Here is a 27,542-nt window from a genome sequence, read left to right as displayed (position 1 = left end):
CATTGGCTTGCTGACCCCAATTTCGAGTTTGTTCAGAAGACGCAGGGTCAGTCCAAACATTGCCGCCCGTACTCAGACCATGAAAGCTAAATATGTGGAACCGGCATTAGCAGTTTATATTTTCTATGGAGTTGTCTATGAATAAAACGTTAAAAAAATGACTAAGTTAGAGCCTGCTTTAAAAAAGAAAAAAAAAAGAAAAAAAAAGCTAAATGTGCCACAGAGAAAATTGCAAAAACACAGCATATTCCCTACAATACTGTTTATGTTAATGAAGGCTCTATGAGGGGCAGTCCTTTTTCCTCAATAGGCCTCATAAGGGTCAAATAATTCCATCATGATGTCACACTGTAGAACTGGGGAAACAACAAACTCATTGCATTGTTAGGTCACAATACTGCCACCTCCATCATTCTAAACTGATGTCTTGTTAGTCATTCTCCTTAGCATCTGGAAAGGCACAAAGTGGCTATGAAGTTCCAGTTATTTATACATGCCATCTCCATTTTACTTGGGCATTTTATGGGTTATGCCAATGGCTTTCCTCGCCTTAACAGTAAGTATACATGGCTGCAACAAAAGAAAATGAGACGTGATTTCCGATATCACTGTACATCTTATATGTTAGTAAAAGCTGCTGACAAATTAATAGAAAAACCTTATTTCCAATCATATACCTCATTGCATACTGTAAAAGTGATGGAGCAACATCACTATAAGATAATTTTTGCTATTTACATCAATGTTGAGTTAAATTATCTACTTGTACATGATGTCTGGTAAAAAATAAATAGAGTTGAGATGATGCTCAGTTTGTATGTTATTTTTACAAGATGAAGGCGTACATTCTTATACATTCTTAACTTCAGTTAAGGAATCCCAAAAAGAATCCACGCAGCGAAAGGTAGCAATTTCTATCTCGAGTATTGAAAGACTTAAGTGTAATAAAATATGAACTGCTATACATTAACTTCTAGATTCCTGGGGTTTTATTTTGATATTGTATTATCTCAGTATTTTCAAGAGTGTAGGTAAGAGGAACAGAAATGACTGTCCATAAATGAGAATTCAATCTATTGGTTACATGATGCCCTTGCTGTGCTTATACACATGTAACTGAATAATTTAGCTTGCCTTTACTTATATATGTGTGTATTAGTATGTACACAACCCTCTTTAAATGTTAGATTGTTGTCATGTAAAAAAAAAATCATACCAAGAAGAATAATTTCAGAACCTTTTCCATCTTAAAAGGGAATCTGTCATTACGGTCATCCCTCCTAAGCTATCTATATGAATATGTAGGTCATAGGATGCTGACTAAAATGATACCTTGATATCTGTGATCTGATTTCTTATTCCAGAGAAATCTTTGTTTTCTCTACATGTAAATAAGCCGTTCAGAACTATGAGCCGGACACAGAACTGCATGAAAATCTGCCCCCAGAGCTTATTTTAAATAAAATTGGTCATTACCAGTGTGACAGGTAATCGTTGATCACAGCTCTCCTGATCTCACTGCAGAGCTGTGTGTGATTATACCTGACACAGCACAGCATTAACCCCTTAACAACATCTGATGTACTAATACGCGTCTGTGCCCTGGGACTTAAGAGCCAGACCTGTATTAGTACGTCATGGCGATCGCGCGCGCACACAGGCTGTGCAGGCGCGATCGCCGCCCGGTGTCGGCTGATTGTCACAGCTGACACCCGATACTATGTGCAGGGAGCGGCCCTGCACCGCTCCCAGCACATTAACCCCCACGATGCTGCGATCGAAGTCGATCGCAGCATTGCGGGGGCAAGGGGAGGTGATCGCAGATACTCACCTCCTCTTCCGGCTTCCAGCGCTGTCTGCAAAGGCTTCCCGGGTGTTGCCATGACGACCCGATGTCGTCATGACAACATCCGGGTCACCAGGCAGCAGGAAGATTGTTTAGACATGCGCAGTGCATCTCCAAACAATCTTCTCCCCGTCCAGCGCTGACAGCCTGCATGACACAGGGATGGTGCTGCATTCCTGTGCCATGCAGGCGATCAGAGAAAAAAAAATGAAAGTTCCAGAGTGGGACAGAGTAAAAAGTGTAAAAACACCCAGAAAGTGAAAAAAAATAAAATAAAAAAAAATAATCCACCAAAAATAAAAATATAATGTACCCATCAATAAATATTATTATAAAAAAACAAAAAAAACAATAAAAGTACACATTTGGTATCGCCGCGTCCGGAACAACCTGACCTATAAAACTGTCCCACTAGTTAACCCCTTCAGTGAACACGGTAAAAAAAAAAAAAAAAAAAACGAAGCAAAAAACAATGCTTTATCACCATACCGCCAAACAAAAAATGGAATAACACGCGATCAAAAAGACAAATATAAATAAAAATGGTACCGCTGAAAACGTCATCTCGTCCCGCAAAAAACAAGCCAACATACAGCTCCATCAGCCGAAAAATAAAAAAGTTATAGCTCTCAGAATAAAGCTATGCTAAAAAATATTTTTTTCTATAAAATTGCTTTTATTATGTAAAAGTGCAAAACATAGACAACCGCTGTAAATGTACTGACCCGAAGAATAAAGCTACCTTATCAATTTTACCACACGTGGAACAGAATAAAAAAAAACAAAAAAAACAAAATTCCTGAATTGTTGGTTTTTGTTTATTCTGCCTCCCAAAAATCGGAATAGAAAGCGATCAAAAAATGTCACGTGCCTGAAAATGGCACCAATAACCACGTCAAGTCATCCCGCAAAAAACGAGCCGTCACATGACTGTCTGCCAAAATCTGGAAAAAATTATAGCTCTCAAAATATGGCGATGCAAAAACTAGATTTTACAAAAAATGCGTCTTTTAGTGTGTGACAGCTGTCAGTCCTAAAAACCCCATATGATTCTGGTACTGCTGTAATCACATCGACCCGAAGAATAAAGTCGTCTAATCACTTATAACGCACGAGGAACGGCGTCAAAAATAAACTCTTGGGTGAGGATTGGGCTAGGGTTAGGGTTGTGCTAGGGTTAGGGTTGTGCTACGGTTAGGGCTGGGGTTGGGGTTAGGGTTGTGATGGGGTTGGGATTTTTTTCAAAAGAAAAAAAGATGACGATATGGCGACTAGTGTTGAGCGCAAGTGCTCGTTACTTGAGTTTGCATCGGGTGCTCTGGTATGCATTGAGTATCGTGGGTATTTGAGTGACATGCTCGAGTTTCTGCCCCATAGGCTTCGCGGCCAAAAAAACTTTACAGGGATTGCCTGCCATGCACGAGCGATCCCCGCATGTTTTTTTTTGGGTGTCTAATAACTGTGAAACATGCGGAGCAGGGACTCGAGCATGTCACTCGAGCACACGCTGTACATGGTGCATACCTGAGTACTCGATGCAAACTCAAGTAGTGAGCACTTGCGCTCAAGACTAATGACAACTTATTCAATATGATGACCTAATGTAAACAAATTCTGTGTCATACCTCTGGGTTCAAAATGTTCACTATACACCTTAATAAAATCCTTGAGGGGTATAGTTTCCAAAATGAGGTCACTTGTGGGGGAGCTCCACTGTTTAGGCACATCACGGGCTCTCCAAATGCGACATGGTGTCTGCTAACAAATTGAATGGAAAATCGGCTCAAATTGTTAGCGGACGCCATGTTGCGTTTGGAGAGCCCCTGCGTGCCCAAACATTGGAGCTCCCCCACAAATGACCCCATTTTGGAAACTAGACCCCCCAAGGCACCTATCTAGATGCATAGTGAGCACTTGGAACCCCCAGGTGCTTCACAAATTGATTCAAAAAAATGAAAAAGTGTTTTTTTTTTCACTTTTTCATTTTTATGAATCAATTTGTGAAGCACCTGGGTGTTCCAAGTGCTCACTATGCATCTATATAGGTGCCTTGGGGGGTCTAGTTTCCAAAATGGGGTCACTTGTGGGGGAGCTCCAATGTTTGGGCACACAGGGGCTCTCCAAACACAACATGGCGTCCGCTAATTATTCAAGCAAATTTTACAATCAAAAAGTCAAATGGCGCTCCTTCCCTTCCGAGCCCTGCCGTGCGCCCAAACTGTGTTTTTTCCCCACATATTGGGTATCTGCGTGCCCAGGGGAAATTGCACAACAAATTTTGGGGTCCATTTTTTCTTGTTACCCCTGTGAAAATAAAAAAAATTGGTCTAAAGTAACATTTTTGTGAAAAAAAGTTAAATGTTCATTTTTTTCTTCCACATTCAAAAAATTCCTGTGAAGCACCTGAAGGGTTAATAAAGTTCTTGAATGTGGTTTTGAGTACCTTGAGGGGTGCAGTTTTTAGAATGGTGTCACTTTTGGGTATTTTCTGTCATAAAGACCTCTCAAAGTGACTTCAAATGTGATGTGGTCCCTAAAAAAATGGTTTTGCAAATTTTGTTGGAAAAATGAGAAATCGCTGGTCAACTTTTAACCCTTATAGCTCCCTAACAAAAAAACATTTTGGTTCCAAAATTGTGCTGATGTAAAGTAGACATGTGGGAAATGTTATTTATTAACTCTTTTGTGTGACATATCTCTCGGATTTAAAGGCATAAAAATTCAAATTTTGAAAATTGCAAAATTTTCGCCAAATTTCCGTTTTTTTCACAAATAAACGCAAGTGATATCGAAGAAATTTTACCACAATCATGAAGTACAATATGTCACGAAAAAACAATCTCAGAATCAGGGGGATCCGTTGAAGCGTTCCAGAGTAATTACCTCATAAAGTGACAGTGGTCAGAGTTGTAAAAATTGGCCTGGTCATTAACGTGCAAACCACCCTCGGGGCTTAAGGGGTTAAACACATCTGCAGCTTCATTTTATTCAGCTTATTATGACCTGCTTGCCCATGTAGACTGCTAATGAGGGTTGATCCTACTGACAGATTCCCTTTAACCCCTTTACCCCCGAAGGTGGTTTGCATGTTAATCACCAGGCCTATTTTTACAATTCTGACCACTGTCACTTTATGAGGTAATAACTCGAACGCTTCAACGGATCCCACTGATTCTGAGAGTGTTTTTTCGTGATATATTGTACTTCATGATAGTGGTAAAATTTCTTTGATATGACTTGCATTTATTTGTCAAAAAATTGGAAATTTGGCGAAAATTTAGCAATTTTCAAAATTTGAATTTTCATGCCCTTAAATCAGAGAGATATATCACACAAAATAGTTAATACATAATATTTCCAACATGTCTGCTTTACATCAGCACAATTTTGGAACCAAATTTTTTTCTGTTAGGAAGTTATAAGGGTTAAAAGTTGATCAGCGATTTCTTATTTTTCCAACAAAATTTACAAACCATTTTTTTTAAGGTCCATATCACATTTGAAGTGACTTTGAAGGGCCTTTATGACAGAAAATACCTAAAAGTGACACCGTTCTAAAAACTGCATCCCTCAAGGTGCTCAAAACCACATTCAAGAAGACATAGACATCCACGGTAGTATAATGCACCCCATAACCATCCATACTAGTATAATGCACCCCCATAGACATCCATAGTAATTTAATGCACCCCCAAAGACATGCATAGTAATTTAATGCACCCCCTCAGACATCCATAGTAGTATAATGCACCCCATAGACATCCATAGTAGTATAATATGCTCCCCATAGTCATCCATAGTAGTATAATGCACCCCCAGAGTCATCCATTCTAGTATAATGCACCCTCATAAACATCATACATATTCATAGTAGTATATTTCACCCCATAAATAAATACTCACAGTTCCTTCGTTCCCATGCTGCGTGCATCCTCTTGTGAAGCGAACAGTCGCGGTTTGTGACGGGAGCTTGTGAACTCAGTCATGCGCCTCGTCACACGCTCATCTATGTCAGCTGCTCGCATCTGATTGCCCAGCAGAGTGTATTGTGCCTGGCGCCACAATACACTTCAGCTGTATGTGCATCCTCGGACGCACATCCAGCTGAAGCTTTTGCTGGCGTCGGCGGGCCCTGGCCCTCACTGCGACCACAGTCGTTACGCCCCTGCTAGCATTTTACCCTATGGGGTGTGTAATATACTGTATGGAGGACTATGGGGAGTGCATTATATTCTATGGAGGACCATGGGAAGTTCATTATACTATATGGAGGATTATGGGGGGCGCATTATACTATATGGAAGGCTATGTGGGGCCATTATAATATTTTGGGGGGCCATTATATTTTGGGGGGCCATTATACTGTATGAAAGCAATTATACACAATGAAGGCAATTGTCTATGCTGTGAAGATACGAGATGTAAAAAACTCATGAAAGAATAAAGTTTGATGTGTTACATGACCCTCTTCCCATTGAAAAAAATAAAGTTGGATCCAAAATGGCCAATTCAAAATGGCCGCTATGGTCACCATTCATCTGGAAAAGTTTTCCCCCTCCCATATACTAATGTGCCACAAACAGGAAGTTAATATCACCAGCCATTCCCATTTAATTTAGGTGTATCCATATAAATGGCCCACCCTGTACTGTGCATGTGGAGGCTAATGTGGTGGAATGCACCATGGGGGTATCATACTGTGTTTGGGGGGCACTTTTATTGGCATCATGTTTTATGGAGCAATGAAAGAGGAATCTAGGACTTCAGCAGGAAGAAAATTATTATTCAAAGGCTGGAAAAGTGTGAAATCTGCTCTTCTGTGACACAGACAAATATTTATTTTTTGTGGGGGAGGGCAAGGGGGGCCCAATCAGAGCTTCTGCTGTGGGACCCCATGATCTCTATGTATGCCCCTGCTCACAAGGTAATGTTGAAGTGTCCCAGGAGCCATTTTTCAACATGAGAACGCCAGGCCGCATTTTCTCATGCTGCTGTAAGCAGCCTGGATGGCCTAAACATGCTAGCATGGCCTGCAATGTCATTGGTTGGCAATTGCAGAGGGAGCTGCCAACAGTGGATCTTGATGATTTACGCACCCAAGTATATCCAGCATGGCAGAACATTCCTCAGACAACAGCTCATACTCAATACAAAATGAATTGAGATGTTTTGAAATTTTGTTTCCATTTTCTTACAATTTGCATATCATTAACATGTCTATCGATTCTGTGATTTTCAGAATTCTATGATTTTTCTTCTATCCTGGTGTTACAATTTCATTGTTAATTGGTGTGTACTGTACATATATCTAAATATAAATCTACTGTAGGGTTTGGTACTCACTTGGCTGCGGTTGAGGTAGGCACAGAAGCGTTTTCAGTGAAATCCAGGTTGGTTTGTTAAACAGCATAAACCACTCAGAAAGCAAAACAAAAAAACAGTCATTCCCACCCATCTTTTATGACTGCTCGTAAAAACCGGTCCTGATACACCCTATTAACCCTCTCAGCACTAAACGTGCTGGAGCATGCTATCCCGGTTTTACATCACCGAAGCTACCAACCTCAGTGGCACATATTTCCCCTCAAGGACCTGACCGGCGGCCATCTTACCTACCCCTCCCCCCCTTGGACCTTCCGCTAACAAACAGTGTACCCTCAACAATGCGTCAACTTTGCCATGCAGTTTCCCAGGCCTATGTTCTACATGGAAGCTGAAATCCTGAAGAGCTAGGAACCACCTGGTCACTCGAGCATTGTTCCCCTTCTTCTTGCTCATCCACCTTAGAGGGGCATGGTCTGACACCAGCCTGAACATCCTACCTAAGAGGTAGTATCTTAGGGTGTCCAATGCCCACTTGATGGCCAAACATTCCTTTTCCACTATGGAGTAATTTCTTTCACAAGATATCAGCTTCCGGATTAAATATATCATGGGTTGTTCTTCCCTGTTCATCTCTTGTGATAGGACAGCACCCAGCCCGACATCTGACGCGTCCGTCTGAACCACAAACTCCTTCGAGAAATCCGGTGCCACCAACACTGGTTGTTTACACAGGGCTTGCTTGAGGTCCTGGAAGGCCGTCTCAGCTTCTGGAGACCACTTAGCCATAGCTGATTTTGGCCCTTCAAGGAGGTCTGTCAAACGAGCGGATGTCATGGCAAAGTTAGGGATGAACCGGCAGTAGTAGTCCACGATGCCCAGGAACGCTTTGACCTACTTTTTTGAGAGAGGTTGTGGCCAACCCCGGATTGCGTCAATTTTATTTATTTGGGGCTTTATCACGCCTCTACCAATGACATAGCCCAAATATCTGGCCTCCTCCATGCCCATGGCACATTTCTTCGGCTTGATGGGAAACCCCGCCTTCCGTAGAGCATCGAATATCGCATGAACTTTGCCAGATGACTACCCAAATCCTCGCTATAGATCACAATATCATCCAGGTAGGCCGCTGCATACTTTTTGTGGGGAGCTAGAATCCTGTCCATGGCTCTCTGGAAGGTAGCTGGTGCTCCTTGCAACCCAAACGGCATCCTGGTGTATTGGAAACGCCCATCTGACATTGAAAAGGCCGTCTTCTCCTTGGCCTCTTGGGACATAGGAATCTGCCAATACCCTTTTGTGAGGTCAATGGTGGTAATGTACCTGGCCGGCCCTAGCCTTTCAATTAGTTCATCTACCCTGGGCATTGGGTACAAATCAAACTTAGAGATCTCATTCAGTTTCCTATAGTCATTGCAGAACCGCCATTCTCCATCTTGTTTCGGCATTAAGACTATGGGACTGGACCAGCCACTGTTGGACTCTTCAATGACCTCCAGATTCAGCATGCGCTTCACCTCCTTCGAGATTACCTCTTGGCGGGCTTCAGGAATCCGATATGGCTTCAAATTCACTCGGACATAAGGCTCCGTAAGCACCTCATGCTCTATGACCTGAGTATAGCCCGGTAGATCCGAGAACATGTCCCTGTTCTGCTGCAGCAACTCTTTGCATTGTTGCTTCTGGGTACGTTACAGAGACTCTGCCACCTTGACTTCCTCCACGTCAGTTTCAGTCTTCTACACCAAACACGGAGTTTCCACAGGCTCCCTGTCTCGCCATGGCTTAATGAGGTTGATGTGGTACACCTGGTAGGGCTTCCTTCTCCAGGGTTGGTGAACCCTATAGTTGACGTCGCCAACCTTTTCAACCACTTCATAAGGGCCCTGCCACTTGGCCAGGAATTTACTCTCCACCGTAGGTACCAGCACAAGTACCCGATCCCCAGTGTTGAAGTGTCTCACTCTCACTGATCTATTGGACACCCACGACTGTGCCTCTTGTGCTTTGAGGAGGTGTTCTTTCACAATGGGCATCACCTCTGCAATCCTCTCTTTCATCTGGGCCACATGTTCGATTACACTCCTGTAGGGTGTAGACTCTGCCTCCCAGGTCTCCTTTGCTACTTCCAGGAGTCCGTGGGGGTGTCAGCCATATAACAGCTCAAATGGGGAGATCTCAGTAGATGCCTGTGGGACTTCTCTAATTGAGAACAGAAGGTACGACAGTAGACAGTCTGTAACGGGTCTGGGAGGTGGAACCACAGAGCAACTATACAAAGGGGCAGTCCTTGTAAGGAAGCGGGTGACACCCAGGGAAGGCAGGCAGTCACGGCTAGTGACGGGGACAGTCTCTGGGTAAGAGGGCAGGAGGTCACGGCAAGTGACGGGGACAGTCTCTAGGTAAGAGGGCAGGAGGTCACGGCAAGTGATGGCTAAGCCTCCAGGTAGGCCAGCAGGCAGGTAACGGGTGGACGCTCCCAGGTGAGCAGGCGAGAGTCTTTGGACAAGCGGGTGATCACAGCAAGTGACGGCTGAGCCTCCAGGTAGGCAAGCAGGCAGGTAGCAGGTGGACGCTCCCAGGTGAGCGGACAAGAGTCTCTGGACGGGCAGGTGGTTCACAGCACGTGACGGCAGAGCCTCCAGGTAGGCTAGCAGGCAGGTAGCAGGTGGACGCTTCCAGGTGAGCGGGCAAGATTCTCTGGACGGGCAGGTGGTCACAGCACGTGACGGCAGAGCCTCCAGGTAGGCTAGCAGGCATATGAACTATGCTACAACATTGCTCGGGCACCTCCATCTTGGAGGAGGTGCCTTATATATGGAGAGGTCCTCCGGCCATTGGCCGGGGACTCCTTAGGGCGGCGCGCGCGGCCCCTTTAAGAGAGGGGGAGCGCGCGCGCGCCCTAAGCACAGTGACCGGGGAGGAGCGCGCGCTGCCAGCAGAGCGGGAGGAAGACGCCGGGCATGGAGCGGAGAGGTGAGGGGAACAGCGTCCCTGCCTAGCAGGAGGCAGGGACGCCGACGCTACAGTTCCCCCCCCTTTAGGCCCCCCCTTTTTTAGGCCAGACAAATTTACCAAGGATGAGAGGTGCATGTATGTTCTCCCGGGGCTCCCACGTTCTCTCTTCAGGACCAAACCCCCTCCAATCTACTAGAAAAAAGGTCTTTCCTCTTACCCTTTTGGTGGCCAGAATGTTCTCTACCTCAAACTCGTTTTCAGCGGAAACCGGAGCAGGAGGCGTACCTGTAGACTTGGAAAAAGAGTTAAGTACCACGGGTTTGAGGAGAGATACATGGAAGGAGTTAGGGATCCGCAAGTTGGCCGGGAGTTTCAATTTATAGGCCACCGGGTTGATCTGTTTGATAACCTCCAGTGGGCCGATGAACCGAGGCCCTAACTTGTAGGAAGGAATCTTGAGCCGGACATACTTGGACGAGAGCCAGACTTTATCTCCAGGACGGAATTGTGGAGGATCCAGGCGTTTTTTGTCAGCGTGTTTTTTCATCCGCTCGGATGACTTAAGGAGTGCGGATCGGGTACTCTCCCAAATGGAGGAAAATTTGCTAACGAGAGATTCCGCAGCCGGATTGTCCACCGAGGTGGAGACGGGAAATAGGATCCGAGGATGCTGACCGAAGACTACAAAAAACGGGGATTTGGAGGAAGATTCGCTCTCGTGATTATTGTAAGAGAATTCGGCCCATGGTAGGAGATCCACCCAGTCTGAATGGTGGGCATTAACGAAGTGCCGGAGGTAACTGGTCAGGATCTGATTGATCAGCTCCACTTGACCATTGGACTGTGGGTGGTAAGCGGAGGAGAAGTCCAGGGTGACGTCTAGCAGCTTACATGTGGCTCTCCAGAAGCGTGAGGTGAACTGAACCCCACGATCCGACACGATGTGGAGGGGCAGGCCATGGAGACGGAAGATGTGGCGGATAAAGTCTTTAGCCAGCTCGGGTGCAGACGGGAGGCCTGGCAGGTGAATGAAATGAGCCATTTTGGAAAAGCGGTCAGCGACCACCCAAATGACCGTACAACCGGCAGAGACAGGGAGATCTGTTATGAAGTCCATAGCTATATGCTGCCAGGGGGCAGCAGGTACTGGAAGAGGAAGGAGGCTGGCAGGTGTCTCGGAACCTTGTTGCGGGCGCAGGACACACAGGCAGAAACAAAGTCTATTACGTCCTTGTGCAGGGTAGGCCACCAGTAGTGCCGGGTAATAAGCTGGAGGGTCTTTTTCTGACCGGCGTGGCCAACTAGCTTAGACGAGTGACCCCAGTGTAGGATCTTCTCCCGATCAGGTACCGTTACGAACGTCTTACCGGGAGGGAGACGATTTAGACTCACGGGGGCCACCTGCATTACTCTGGCGGTATCGATGATGTGTTTAGGCTCCTCCTCAAGATCAGACACCAGGAAGGATCGTAACAAGGCGTCAGCTTTGATGTTTTTGTCAGCCAGGCGAAAATGAAGAACGAAATCAAAGCGGGCAAAAAACAAGGACCACCGGGCTTGACGCGGGTTAAGTCTCTGGGCGTTCTGGAGATAGGCCAAGTTCTTGTGGTCTGTGTAAATTATTACCGGGTGAAGAGCCCCCTCGAGCAAGTAACGCCACTCCTCCAGTGCCAGCTTAATGGCCAATAATTCTCGGTCTCCTATAGAATAATTGCGCTCAGAAGAGGAGAAGAGTTTGGAGAAAAAGCCGCAGGTTACCATTCTTCCGGAAGATGATTTTTGGGTAAGTACCGCCCCGGCTCCGGAGGAGGAAGCGTCAACTTCTAGGAAGAATTGTTTGTTGCCGTCCGGACGATGCAGCACCGGGGCGGAGGAGAAAGCCTGTTTTAAGGAAAGAAAGGCTTCCTCTGCTTCGGGCGGCCATTCTCTGGGATTAGTACCCTTACGGGTGAGCGCAGAGATAGGGGCAGTCCGGGAAGAGAAGTGCGGTATGAAGAGGCGGTAATAGTTGGCGAAGCCCAGGAACCGCTGAATAGCCTTCAACCCCTCTGGTCGGGGCCACTTCTGGATGGCAAACAGTTTCTCAGGATCCATTTGTAGGCCGGTCTGAGAGATTATGTAGCCCAGAAATGGAAGATAGGTCTGCTCAAAGATGCACTTCTCATATTTAGTGTAGAGGTGGTTCTGCCTGAGCCTGAGCAGGACCTGATGAACATCCCTCCGGTGAGTAGGAAGGTCCGGAGAGAAGACCAAGATGTCGTCCAGGTACACCACCACGCAGGAGTAGAGAAGGTCACGGAAGATGTCATTGACCAACTCTTGAAAGACGGCAGGAGCGTTACAGAGACCGAAGGGCATTACAAGGTACTCATAGTGGCCGTCCCGGGTGTTGAATGCCGTCTTCCACTCATCCCCCTGACGGATACGGACCAGGTTATACGCCCCACAGAGATCCAGTTTGGTGAAGATTCTAGCCCCCCTCAGACGGTCAAATAATTCAGGAATGAGCGGGAGGGGGTATTTATTCTTCACTGTAATCTGGTTAAGGCCTCTATAATCTATACATGGACGGAGTGAGCCGTCGTTCTTTTTGACGAAGAAGAAGCCTGCTCCCGCCGGGGAGGTAGATTTCCGGATAAATCCCCGGGCCAGATTCTCCTCAATATATTCAGACATGGACCGGGTCTCTGCAGCGGACAAAGGGTAGATACGCCCACGGGGAGGAGTAGAGCCGGGTATCAGGTCGATTGGGCAGTCGTATGGTCTATGAGGGGGTAATGTCTCTGCTTCTTTTTTATTGAAGACATCCGCATAAGACCAATAGGGAACCGGTAGACCGGGTAGATTGACTGGGGTAGGAGAAGGACGAGCAGGATGAACGGGAACTAGACAAGTCTTATGGCAGTCCTGTCCCCAGCGAAGGACTTCTCCGGTCTGCCAGTCAAGCACGGGTGCATGTTTCTGGAGCCAAGGTAGGCTTAGCAAGAGTGCGTGAGAGAGTCCAGGCAGAACATGAAAGGAGATGCTCTCAGCATGCAGCATTCCCACCTGTAGAGTTAGAGATTCGGTGATGAGTTGGATGGGATGTGGTAAGAGGCCCCCATCCACGGCGGCGCAGATAAAGGTACGGCCAGAGGTTTGGTGGGAATGCGGTATTTTTCTACCAGGGATTGAGAGATGAGATTTCCAGCAGCTCCTGAGTCAAGTTGAGCCAGTTCAAAATAGCGGTTCTCTCCGCAGATGATAGAGACTGACAGCATCAGGGATGGAGAGGCTTTACTTTTGTCTAGGGCGACCTCTCTGAGCGATCCTAGACACAGGCGTTTCCCGACCTCTCTGGGCAGGAACGGATCCGGTGCTCCTTACTGCCACAGTAGAAGCAGCTCCCCTCGGCACGGCGTAAGTCTTGACGGGTTTTGACCATCTTGGTCTGGTCGACCTGCATAGGCTCAGGTGAGTGTGCCTGGGGAGTAACAGAGGGAGTGACGGGTTTCTGGAAGGTAGGGGCTAGACGTGGAAACCTCCTCTCACGGGTGACCTCTTTGGTGCGCTCCTGGAACCGGATGTCAATCCGGGTGGCAAGTGTTATTAAGTCGTCGAGAGTGGTAGGAATGTCCCGACCGGCGAGTTCATCTTTAATGCGGCCGGACAGACCCTCCCAGAAGACAGACACCAGGGCGTCGTTATCCCAGGCCAGCTCCGAAGCAAGGGTACGGAACCGTATGGCATATTGACCCACGGTGAGATTTCCTTGATGGAGGCGTAGCAGAGATGATGCGGATGAGGTCTTCCGTCCGGGTTCGTCGAAGACTTTCCGGAAAGCCGTGAGAAAGGCTGGCAGGTCGGACACCAGGGGGTCTCCTCTCTCCCATAGAGGATTTAGCCAAGCCAGTGCCTCCCCCGTGAGATGGGACATAAAGAAGGCTACTTTGGCCCGGTCGGAGATAAACTGGTGGGACAGGAGTTCAAAGTGCAGGGTGCACTGGTTTATTAAGCCCCGAGCTTGAGCGGGATCGCCTCCAAAGCGAGGAGGTGCAGAAAGCCGGGGTCCGGGGCAGGATACCATGGTATTGGTGGCCAGCGGCGCTGCCGGGTTGCGAGTCATGACACTAGCGGTGGTTGCTGGTGGAGCAGTCAGAGTGTCCAGGCGAGAGTTGACATTCCGCAGGTGACTCAGGATGGACTCCTGTTGGGACCTCTGTCGGGACAGTTCATGACATAGTTCCGAGAGCGAGGGAGCTTGGGTGCCACCGGGTTCCATGGCCCGAGCAAACTGTAACGGGTCTGGGAGGTGGAACCACAGAGCAACTATACAAAGGGGCAGTCCTTGTAAGGAAGCGGGTGACACCCAGGGAAGGCAGGCAGTCACGGCTAGTGACGGGGACAGTCTCTGGGTAAGAGGGCAGGAGGTCACGGCAAGTGACGGGGACAGTCTCTGGGTAAGAGGGCAGGAGGTCACGGCAAGTGATGGCTAAGCCTCCAGGTAGGCCAGCAGGCAGGTAACGGGTGGACGCTCCCAGGTGAGCGGGCGAGAGTCTTTGGACAAGCGGGTGATCACAGCAAGTGACGGCTGAGCCTCCAGGTAGGCAAGCAGGCAGGTAGCAGGTGGACGCTCCCAGGTGAGCGGACGAGAGTCTCTGGATGGGCAGGTGGTCACAGCACGTGACGGCAGAGCCTCCAGGTAGGCTAGCAGGCAGGTAGCAGGTGGACGCTTCCAGGTGAGCGGGCAAGATTCTCTGGACGGGCACGTGGTCACAGCACGTGACAGCAGAGCCTCCAGGTAGGCTAGCAGGCAGGTATCAGACAGGAAACTGGCAGGTAGCTGGCAGGAAACTGGCAGGTAACTGGAAACGGGACCTGAGGGCTGAAGCAGAGTGATGAACTATGCTACAACATTGCTCGGGCACCTCCATCTTGGAGGAGGTGCCTTATATATGGAGAGGTCCTCCGGCCATTGGCCGGGGACTCCTTAGGGCGGCGCGCGCGGCCCCTTTAAGAGAGGGGGAGCGCGCGCGCGTGCCCCCTAAGCACAGTGACCGGGGAGGAGCGCGCGCTGCCAGCAGAGCGGGAGGAAGACGCCGGGCACGGAGCGGAGAGGTGAGGGGAACAGCGTCCCTGCCTAGCAGGAGGCAGGGACGCCGACGCTACACAGTCCCAGTCACGGTCGTCATTCTGTATGACCTTCTTTAACATGGCCTTCAAGGTTTTATTAAACCTCTCCACTAAGCCATCTGTCTGGGAGTGGTAGACTGAAGTCCTGAGTTGTGTGATTTGCAGGGTTTTGCACAACTTTTCATCACCCTTGACATAAATGGGGTCCCTTGGTCTGTTAGGATCTCCCGTTCTAGAGAAGATGTGGACCAACTCCCGGGCTATACATTTGGCAGAGGGGTTACATATTGGCACGGCCTCCGGATACCGTGTAGCATAGTCCAGTACCACCAGTGTATACTGATGTCCTCTGGCAGTCTTGACAAGGGGTCCCACTAAATCCATGGCTATGCGATCAAATGGCACCTCAATGATTGGCAACGGCACTAAGGGATTCCGAAAGGGGGCCACCGGGGAGGTCAGGTGGCTGGTGGGACATAACCTCCAAAAATTTACAATTTCTTGGTGACAACCGGGGCAATAGAACCTCTGGAGGATCCTTTCCTGGGTTTTCTCTACCCCAAGATGACCACCCAACACATGTGTATGGGCCATATCTAACACCCTGCGCCTGCACGGCCCTGGCACCAGTAACTGCCCGATTACCTCCCCTCTGAGCTTGGTGACCCGATATAGTAACTCCCCATTTATGGCAAAGTACGGATATCAGGTGTCAGCCCCCGGCTCTTGAGCAACACCATTCAGGACAGTGACATTATCAAACGCCCCTTTTAGAGACAAGTCTCTGAGCTGGGCGGTTCCAAAGTTTCTCCCGGACACCTCCAGCTCAGGGATGCTGGCCTCCGGGGATGCTGCCTCATCCTCATCCCCAACAAGCACACAAAAAGGAAACCCACCGGAGGCGGCCTGTGATGAGGTTTCTTTAGGAGCGACCTGGTTGTTGTCTGGACAACCTGGGTTCTTCCCTTTCTCCCACAAGTCCCAAAACAAGGCAAAGTCCTGCTCTATTATGACAGGGTGCAACAGGTCCTTGACTACACCCACCTCATGGGACTCGGCACCACAGTTTGTGTCTATGACCACTTGGGCTACAGGGTAGTCCTTAGCGTCCTCATGGATACAACGGATGCTGACCTTTTTCCCCGGAACCAGTCGATGAGCAACTGTGGCCCTCACTAGGGTTACCAAACTCCCCGAGTCTAACAGAGCAGTCACTTGCACTCCATTCACTGATACGAAGCACACCTGCGGTCTCTCCCCTTGTTGAGGGACAGCACTGTAGGCAAGATATGCAAAGTACAAGCAGCGCCGAGCTGTGCGTCAGTCCATTGACTTGTTGGTCATGGGGCAACGGGTGGCTATGTGACCTGGGGTGTGACATCTCCAACATACTATGCTACTGGGCGGGACCGTTGGCAGCAACTCAGACCCCTCCTGAGTTCTAGGACGCCCCCCAGATGTGGCTCTAGTTCCCCACTTTTGGGTGTCCGCCCCCTTTTGGGAACCCCAGTATGGAGATGCTATGACCCTTGGCTTCCCCAAGGAACTCTCTACTGCCTGGTACCTTTCCACCAACCCCACCAGGTCATTGGCATTACGGAGAAATCCTTGGATCACCCAGGCTTGCATTGACCTCAGCAGGGAATGTATGAACCTGTCCATGATGACCCTCTCCACCATCTGCGCTAGGGAGGAAGATTCAGCTTGCAACCACTTTTGGATCAGGTGTAGGAGGTCGAATGTTTGGGACCGGGGAGGTTTGTCACTGCAATAGGCCCAGTAGTGCACCCGTTGCGCCCTGACAGTCAGAGTCACTCTTAAGCGCGCCAAGATCTCCATTTTTAATTTGGCGTACTCTTTTGCATCCTGCAAGGCCAAGTCATAATAGGCTTTCTGCGGCTCACCTGTTAATCATGGCGCCAAAACCTCCGCCCACTGCTCCGGAGGCAAATTCTCCTGCTTTGCCACCCTCTCAAAGAACGTCAGGAACGCCTCGACGTCATCACCCGGGGTCATCTTTTCTAATGCTCTTCTTACCGTTGTCCTCACGTAAGAGTCATCACATGGAGTTAAGGGTGGGGCGGTTGCCCTGCCATGGATCACCTCGGCTAGCAGTTCCATCCTTGTGCTGCAGTTGCTGCATCTGCTGCTGCTGTTGCCACTGCTGCTGCGCCTGCTGCTGTTGCCACTGCTGCTGCTGTTGATGCTGCTGGAGGTTAGCCTGTACCAGTTGCTTTAGCAGCTCCTCCGTGCCGCCGGACGTCACTTGCTGGATGGCGGCCTTCACCCAGGACATAAATGGTTTTCTGTAGCAGTCACACTGCCCCTTGGGATTCGTGCCCGCATTCTCCACCAATTGTAGGGTTTGGTACTCACTCTGCTGCGGTTGAGGTAGGCACAGAAGCGTTTTCAGTGAAATCCAGGTTGGTTTATTAAACAGCATAAACCACTCAGGAATCAAAACAAAAAAACAGCCTTTTCCTGCACTAGGTGGAAGCACAAAGTAAAATGTCCATACAATGTTGTGGGGTCACCCGCTCAGGTTAGTGTTCAGTCCTTAGGTTCTAACACAGACCAACACTCTGGAGATCCACACATCTCCAGACACAGACTCTGAATGATACATTTGGCTTCCATTTTATTTACACAAAACCACTCCCCGGGGTGGGGATATGTGAGCAGTCATTCCCACCCATCTCTTATGACTGCTTGTTAAAACCGGCCCTGATACGCTCTATTAACCCTCTCAGCACTAAACATGCTGGAGCATGCTATTCCGGTTTTACATCACCGAAGCTACCAACCTCGGGGACACATATCTCCCCTCATGGACCTGACCGGCGACCATCTTACACTATATATGCATGTCTACATATATATATATATATATATATATATATACATACACACACACACACGTATGTGTGTGTGTGACTTGCTCAAAATGAATCAATTATTTTTTATTTCTGCAGTTTTTTAGATCTTTTATTTTGCTATTGTAGGAAACTAAAATGTGTATACACTACCTTATAATGAGGCCGGTGACTTTGTTACTCTCAGTTTAAACCTTTGAAGTTCAGAATTGTAGAAGTCACCCTCTCCAACGACATCTATCTTTAGGTCTAGTTCAGTCAGGGACAGGAAGCAGATGAAATAACCAAGTGTAAAGTAATCTGCCGACTGGTGGAAAATAGCTGTAAACATGATATAATTGTTAGTGACATGAACACAGCATTCTCCTGTGAGATCAGTTGCCTTATTTTACTTTTGTTTTCTTTACCTGAATTTTCCGTATCAAGATTTAACTTTATAGTGTGAGATAGTCCATCTATTAACTTAACTTAAAAAGAAAGTAAGCAGAGTTTACATTACAAGTGATCTCTGCTGTCAAGAGACGCTGTGTACTCTCCTACTTCTGAACTGGAACCTTTCTCTGTAAAGTTATGGATGTTAATATCTGATAATGGTTGGAAACAAATTGAAAAGCATTTTAAGCTCTTTGTAAGGGCAGGTTCAGACAGCAGTGTTTTCAGTCCAAGTGCGAGCTGAAAAAAACTCAGATCGTACCCGAACTAATGTTAGTCTATGGAGCCATGAACATATCTGATTTTTTCCTCGGACAGAGCTTGTCCGAGTAAAAAATCGCTGCATATCCAAGTTTGATCCAATATTCGGATCACACTTGGCCATACAAATCAATGAGTGCATAAATATAATTGGACTTCACTTGGATGACATATGAGTGCAGTCTGATTTCCGTGCACTGATACAATGGAGAAGATGAAGAAATTTTGTTCTCCATCTGTCATTTGCCTAATCTGCCCAATTCTCTTGGATAAGTGAATTTATGGCCTTCTGCACAAGCCCTAATAAATTGTAGCACTGACACAATAGAGAAGATGGAGAAATATTCTGTTTCTGAGGCGAAGCCAACAAATGCCAAAAAATTGTGGAATGTAGTCAAAGCATCATGGGCTGGAATAACAGTTGACAGGTGCCAGAAGTTGGTTGACTCTATGCAACATAGATGTGAAGCAGTTCTAAAAAACTGTGGGTGTACAACTAAATATTAGGTTAGTGATTCACAGGAATGCTAAATCCTCAAAAAAAGAGGACATATTGTGAGTTTGTAAAGACAAATGCAGACACTGCTATTTTTTGAACATCCCAATGTTCATTTTTTGTTATTTTTTGTAAAGTAGTTAAAAATTATATACATTTCTCTTCATGTTCTGAATTAGAAAACCATGTGCAATGTTCCCAATGCATGGAAATAAAAACTAGTAAAAAGATTTTGTGCTTAAAGTGCACGTGACAGTAGGATTGTGCTCAGTAAACTACATACACTATCAATGGGCGACATTATACTGTTTAAAATGATACCTTGGTTTATGAAATCCATCCTGTGGTTCTTAAGTAATCTTTTCTTTCAGTTTGGAGATAATTATATGTTCGTGCTTCGGGGAGGAACTGTGAGGTGGATTTTATCTGGTGCTCTGCTTACATATTCATCTGTATGCTCTTATGACAGGTCACTGTGCCTTCACTGACCTGCCTACTATTTTACATAATGCATGTAGTAGTGTTGGGCTAGGTAAAATAGGAGGCAGGTCAGTGAACTATCAGTGAGCTGTCATAAGAGCATACAGATGAATACATAAGCAGAGCACCAGATAAAGCGCCTCCCGCAGGCCGTCCTGGAGCACGAGCATATTATTATCTCCAAACTGAAAGTAAAGATTACACAAGAACTACAGGACAGATTTCATCAACCAAGGTATCATTTTAAACAGTGTAATGTCACCCACCTGACAGTGTATGTAGTTTACTGACCACAATCCTTCTGACGGGTGCGCTTTAACTTATGATTTTGGATTTTGTGCTTAACTCATTTTTTTGAACACACTGCTATTATTTTGAACACTAGTTTAAGTAGTAGCAACTACCTGCCTGTTAGTGCTCAGGCATATTTTTTGTTTTCAGAAAGTCCCAGATATACCCTTTAACCATGGATATTTTTTTGACACAGTGGTCTACATCCATAAAATTCAATATTGTTTATGTATTATAATTGCAAAGACTAAATACCAGTCAAATATTTTCTTCCCTTCTAGCATGCGGAAATCGTCTAGCAGGCAGTTACATTGGCTCACGCATTGTTGGTGGGAGAGATGCTCAACCTGGATCCTGGCCATGGTTAGTCAGCATCCAGCAACCTATAGATGAAGAGACCTTTATACACCTGTGCGGAGGCTCAATCCTTAACACTCACTGGGTTGTGACAGCTGCCCACTGCTTCAAGAACCAGGACGAGTAAGAAAACCCTTCACGCTCTATGTAATACAGAATGTAATAAGATTCTTAGGGAATTCCTAGGTTTTAGACCTCACTCAGATGTTTGTTTTTCATATACAGTGGGGAAAAAAAGTATTTAGTCAGCCACCAATTGTGCAAGTTCTCCCACTTAAAAAGATGAGAGAGGCCTGTAATTGACATCATAGGTAGACCTCAACTATGAGATACAAAATGAGAAAACAAATCCTGAAAATCACATTGTCTGATTTGGAAAGGCCTCTCTCATCTTTTTAAGTGGGAGAACTTGCACAATTGGTGGCTGACTAAATACTTTTTTCCCCACTGTACATCTTCTATCCATTTTTTTCACAGATAGAACACATACCCAATGTAATCTGTAGAGCTGTTCACAAATTCATATTTTTTTGCGGTCCGAGTGGTTTGCAAAAAATCAGGTACACATACTCGTTGTTGATCCAAATCACGGATCAAAATGACCTATAGACTTGGGTCCATGATAATCACAGATAGCAAACGGATGTCATCAGTGTGCTGTCCGTACGCTGTCTGTGATTAACGTTGTAATAGGAGAAGCTTTGTAATTTATTTATTTATTTTTATAGGTGAAAATCACTGATGAAACATTAATGATAAAAATTGAGACACTGACCAAACACTGATGACACTTGGATCCAAAACACTGATGAAATAATGGTCTGTGTCCTTACATAAAGGAGTCTAAATGAGGCCTAAATGCTGAAGGCGGCACACTGAGTCTTCATGGCTGTTCTCCATCTCGGTATGATATTGGAACCATAGGAACCATACAATGAATCCTTCAAGGGTTTCTCCGGGCTTCTGTTAAAAGTCTGCAGTCACTTAATGTGAGTGCAGACTTCTGAATCCCTACAGTGTGCGTACCGCACACTGTCAGGATTCTCTGCTATTGCAGGCGAGAGCAAGCAGTCACATGACCACACGTAAATTATTTGCATGCTTCTGTCCACATTCCAACTAGATGTACTTGGCCTCATTCAGTTCTTTTGTATTGAGCGAGGCCGAGTATGTCTAGTCAGAATGTGGCCAGAACTATACAATTCACATACTTGCGATGACATGACTACCTGCTGTCACTGGTAATACCAGAGAATCATGACAGAGTACGGTTCAGAAATCTGCAGTCACAGAGGCCAAAGACCGAACTACTCCTTTAACTCAGACATATTAACTCACATACATAATAAGCTATACAAAATGACATCCTTTTGGAATATTATTGGCAAGTTTACAGTCAGATCCCATTTTGGTTTGTATTTTGGTTGCCTCATTACCAGTTATGCGGCACCTTGGCTACTACAATTCTATTACTTGTTGGAGTACTGCAGGCTCTCAGAAGAGAACACTGAATCAATTACTTCAAAATTATTTACCAAAGCAGATAATTTGTGTATCATTCAGGTAGTGCAACAAATACAATTGAACAACAACCATGATACATCAAAAAATAACTGTCCTTCTGGGAATCTGCTCTCAACAACTTCTGACACACAGCATGACATCTGTAAATGCAGAAAACACAGGTTCATTGGTTGATGAAACAAACTAACAAGACAGATATTCTCTCAAATCCCAGTGGAGACTGTACAGTAAGAAAGAGTCAAATGGTATCAAAGGCAAAACTAGAGCTGACAGAAGCCGGCAGATGAATAACTAGGTCACAGAAGAAACTCTTGTACTGTAGCCGAGTGGCAGTGCATCTTTTGGTGGAAATTCTACGAGACTTTTACACCCATGGTTCACATTTCTGAACTTCAGTCTATAATACGAAATTGTAATTAATTATGTGGAAATAGAAGTACAGTACTAAGTTACATATTAGCTATTTGTTCAGGTCAGATAAATTATCAGATTTACATATTTTATTGACATGGTAGAAATATAACGCTATATGTTTAAAATAAGACCTGTTGTAGATTGACTCACTCGGCTTTTTAAAGAGGCAGACACAGGAACCGTTTTTATTTAAAGTGTGGATGGTTTATTGCAATCCTCATAAACAATGTCACCAGAAAACGTAAATACAGCCTTTGTCCAGCAGAAGGTAAAACATAAAATAACAAGTCTATATAATAGTGCTGGTTAGCCCACCTGGCTTAGCATCCAGCTTCCATGTCCTTTAGCAAAGGCATTCAATCCAGGAGACCTGCAATCCAGCATGTGTAAAACAAACAGCTCAGAGCTTTCACCTCCTGGCCCACCCCGCACCAAATGCTCTAAAGGCTGTGAATTTTATCCTCTGACCTCCTCCCTCTCTACAGGTGTTCAATCATCCTAGCACTAAAGATGGCTGATTAACCCCTTTTTCCTTCGTGTGCTGGAACCTTTTCCCTATGTTTAATTACTGAACCTAGCAATCTCAGTGCTACATATCTTCCCTCCAATACTTTGCCAGTGACTTTTTCACAGACCTTAAAGAGGTTGTCCCATTTAAGAAAATCCTAGTCTCCTGATACTGTTTCTTGTAAATAAAAACAAACTGCACTTTATTCATCCTCCCCAGGTCCAGCACTGAGTCTCCGCCACTGCTCCCAGTATCTGATATTGGCTATTGGTTGACGTCAAGCTGACAGTACAGCAGCCAATACATTCTGCCCATGTAGGCGAATGTCCCATTCAGATCCGCTGAGCATAGTGACTGCCTGCTGTGCTGTTCACGTGACTGCAATGTGAGATACCAGGAGCAGCGGCGGAATCTCAGCAGTGGACCTGGGGATGGTGAAAACAACAAATTTATATATATATATATATATATATATATATATATATATATAGCTACAGGATTTTCTGAAAAGAGACAACACCTTTAAATCTATGTCTTGTACAACTTAACATAGGAAGTGAAGAATAGTGACATTATCATAATCACTTCTCTACTTGCAGAATAATCATTGTTGCTTACCAAAGCATAGTTTTTATTTGAATTTGTGGAGGGAAAATTAAATACAGGTTATGATACACAATAAGGACAAACACGTTTTAGGCTAGGGCTACAGGATGACTTGTAGCTGTGTAACATAAGATCAGTGTTGAGTTACTAAAACACAATGATAGTGAATGTGGTTGCATTGCGCCACTCAAGGTGTTATGGCTACAAACAAACCCTGCTGGATTCTGTGTGACCAACTTAAGTGCTCATGTAGACGACCATATTGTCGGTTCAAGTGCGATCTGACAAAACATTGGATTGCACCCGGACCAGTGTTATTCTATGGGGTCGTGCACATTTCCGATTTTTTTCCTCAAATAGAGTCTGTCTAAAGCAAAAAAGTGAACATACACAATTTGTATGCGATATTCGGATGGCACGCAGCCATGCTAGTTAATGAGTCCGTGGAAAAAAATTCTCAGACTGACAGAATGGATAAGGTGGAGAATTTTTTTTCACCATCTTCTCCTCATCCGAGAAAATTGGATCACACTGTAATCAAATTCTAATGAGAGTGTGATCAGAGTGTGATTAGCATAATTGGACCGATTTTCTCGGATAAGAGAAAATATGGTCGTGTGTCCCAACCTAACTCTCATTAGTTGTAACTCTTAATGTTCGATAGCCTCCAGTCACTGTATAGTCCCAGCTTTACTTTACTTTTCTCATAGTGCTATTTTAGTATTTATAATTGCTTATATCCTCTAATGTCTTCATTACTATTGTTTTAGCAATGTCTACTCCTTGAGGCTGGTTTTTGGAGGCAATCAACTGTCACTTTTTGGCCCAGAAGTTGAGATTCGAGGCATATCCCAAAAGATTATGCATAAGAACTATGACCCTGAAACAGAAAAAAATGATATTGTCCTGCTGTCTGTGGATCGGCCAATCAGTTACAACAGATACATCCAACCAGCTTGCCTTCCTCGGAAGACATCAGATGTTTCACTCATGACTGATTGTTACATCGCAGGCTGGGGTGTGCTGGAAGAAGAAGGTATATCTGATATATATATATATATACATATTATTTATTTTTGAGCATGCAGTAACTTGCAAAAATGGAAACAACAATATCAATCAAGAGACAAAGAAATATTAAGTAAGAGGGTATTAGGGAGTATATAGATATAGTGGGGAAGGTGGAAGGATAGGAAGTCCTGCTGCAGTGGTGGCTACTAGTGGCGTATCACTAATAGCGGCAGACCACGTGACTACTATGGGGTACGTGAGTCAAGTCCTCCCTCCCTGCCTAGCATCACACTTTTAGCCATATCTGTATCCTGGATGAAGATACAGTTGAAAGAAATGATGGAACAGGGAATTGTGAGCTCCCTCCTCCATCATTCTCCCTATGCGTTTTAGCTTTTACATCTAAGTCTAGCAGGCGAGATGAAATCACAGCATTATGTCCACTGTGCAGAACTGCAGACCACATGCTGCACAGACTGGACCAGCGGGGGGAATGGGGAGAAGTCAGTACTTTTTTTTAATCAGTGAGTACATTGTGGGCGCCATTATACTATTTGGAGTTATATGTGGGGGCCATTATACTATTTGTAGGGCTATGTGGAAACAATTATACTGTGTGGGGGGCCATTATACAGTGTGTAGGGTTATGTGGGGTCCATCATACTGTGTGGAAGATGGTGTGGGGGCCATCATGTGTGGGGGGCATTTGTCACGAGGTGACAGACAGTCACCCTGCAAGTTTGTTGCAGGAGATCTCTACATTTCGCATTACAGACAGCTTCTTAGATGAGAGGCTGTCTTTAGGACCTAGCGGCTACCTCCCTCTGCTAATTAGCTCTCTGGCCTGGGTGTATATATTCCTGTTGTGTCTGAGAGGGAGTTGCCGGCTATATTCATTTCTACTTGTGAGGCTTAGCAGGAGCGGCATTTCATCTTCTCTGGAGCTTGAGGCCGTGTGCATATTTGGAGTCATCTAAGGCTAAGCTATTTCCCCCTGTTTTGTCTGCCCTTTTTGTCTATAGTGTTTAGTGGAGGTTGACTAGTGCTCATCTCCTTCCATCCCTAGCCATAGCCATACGCCAGGGAAAGTAGGGCGAGACTCTCGTGAGGCGATTGCTGAAGAGGCAGTATAGGGACTGTAGTAGACAGGGTGACGCTAGACCAGACTAGGAGGTCTCCACTTCCCCCTTTGCATAGTGACTGGGCTACCTTTCCCTTTTCCCTCTGTGCTGCACTAACACCTGGTGTGACAGCATCATACTGTATGTAAGGCTGTGTGGGGTGCCATCATATTGTGTGTGGGGTCTCATGCTGTGTGGAAGGACTGTGTTGAACCATCCTACTGTGTGTAGGGGACTGTGGGCACCATTATAGTGTGTGGGGGACTGTGGATGCCATCATACTGTGTTGGGATCACTTTAGGGTCTTCATACTGTGTGTGGAGGGTACTGTGGAGGAATTCATTGTGAGTGTATCATAAAATGTTTTGGGGCACCTTTGTTGGCATTATAAATGATGGGGCATGAAAGAGGTATCTAAGTGTGTGAAAACACTAAGAGGTTTTAATAGGAGCCAAATTATTTTGTAAGGGCTGCAGACTTGTGAGATATGGTCTTCTGTGACTCTGCCAAATATGTATTTTATAGCATCTGCTATAGAGCCCCATGATTTCTATTTACACCACATGATGGCTACATTTATATGGTGAGGGTAAATCTATTGGGTATATATTAACATGCTATTACAGTATATTATTATTACTTTTTATCTTTTAAAAAGTATCTTAACTTCTATATATATTTTGGTGTATGATGACAGCTGAGATCTGACTAGTATGGATGCGGAGACACTCATCTATTGGCCTGAGAAGAGTGTGGCTACTAAGATTGTCTTTTTCTCCAGAGGATCGCACACATCCGTGCATTACATGGACAGCGTATTGATTTCAGTGGGCACAGTGCAATGCACGTATTCCTTTTGTCGTGATAGTGTAGGAAAGTGAAAACTTGCTGCAATGTTCCCATACAGATTACGGCTGCGGGCCACAACAGCAGAACGCCATATGATCAACTTACTGTTGGGGACCATTATACCAAAGAGAGATTCTAGAATCTTGATAAACTCCTTTACATAAACTCCTTCTAGATAAAAGCAGCATAGACATAAGCAGAAATATAAGAGCAGCTAGAACATGATTTAATGATCATTTTCACAGTTATGCCTTATTTTTAGGGAAAGAAAATATGTAACACTTGAATAGCGCCGTAGGGATTATGCATACACTGATTAATATGAGACAAATCCTCCTTAATATGCAAACTCATGCTTTAGTAGTCTGTAATAAATATGCAGAATATCTCCCCAAGCTCATTAGAATATACAGCAACATCCTTTTCCTAAGCTCACTATGTCTTCTGTAAACATCATGCTTGCACCACTACACTAAAGTGGTGAGTTTTGGGGGATTTTTAGAGCCCCCTAAACTGTTCTACAAGAGACCATTTTGTAATGAGACAGGCGAGGATAGCAACAATCTATTGCGGCCATGTACACAACAGTTGTTAGTATGAGACAATTATTACCAATGCATCAGATCCACAAACTAACAAGCTTTTTTCATTAAAAGTGGTGCAAATATAATGAGTGTATAACATTTTATATACTTATACTCCTACCTGCTTGTTCAGTCATAGAGGTGTGATTCAATCAGGGATGGCTCCGCCCACGTATTTGCATATTGCTCCCGGCTAGCGCTGATATTTGTGGGGCGCATGCGCTGTATGACACGACTGTAGCACCCTGAGGATTCGGCTGCTACAGGGGTATTGCACCTCAACCCAGAGGTGTGATATTCCACTCCCGGGTAAGGATGGAGTGTGGAACTGAGCTCAGTTAGCTGCATGCACTACACACATCCCATTTCCGGGGAACAGACCGATGGTACTCCCACTAGAGAAATGTGCAGGTACGACAGTGTCTGTTCCTGGCTGGAGTGGGAGGGGGGTGGAACATCCCAGTAGTGTAGGGGCAGATAGGGGGAGCAGCCTG

The 27,542-nt window shown here is 45.6% G+C and overlaps 1 protein-coding gene across 1 annotated transcript in view; it reads left to right on the top strand.

The window, feature by feature from the left end:
- Positions 1 to 471: 471 nt before the first annotated feature.
- Positions 472 to 27,542, top strand: part of ACR (acrosin) — a 36,509-nt gene continuing 9,438 nt past the window's right edge. Inside the window, exons 1-3 of the mRNA XM_073654698.1 lie at positions 472 to 556; positions 20,356 to 20,554; positions 24,254 to 24,519. Coding sequence (XP_073510799.1) covers positions 472 to 556; positions 20,356 to 20,554; positions 24,254 to 24,519 — 550 coding nt within the window. The remainder of the gene's footprint in view (positions 557 to 20,355; positions 20,555 to 24,253; positions 24,520 to 27,542) is intronic.

Source organism: Phyllobates terribilis, unplaced genomic scaffold (genome assembly GCF_046119375.1).
Source record: "Phyllobates terribilis strain yellow unplaced genomic scaffold, ASM4611937v1 Scaffold_11__3_contigs__length_659146591, whole genome shotgun sequence".
In the NCBI taxonomy this organism is placed as follows: domain Eukaryota; kingdom Metazoa; phylum Chordata; class Amphibia; order Anura; family Dendrobatidae; genus Phyllobates; species Phyllobates terribilis.
Note: the sequence above shows the minus strand (reverse complement) of the source record. Positions and strands in the feature narration are given on the sequence as shown.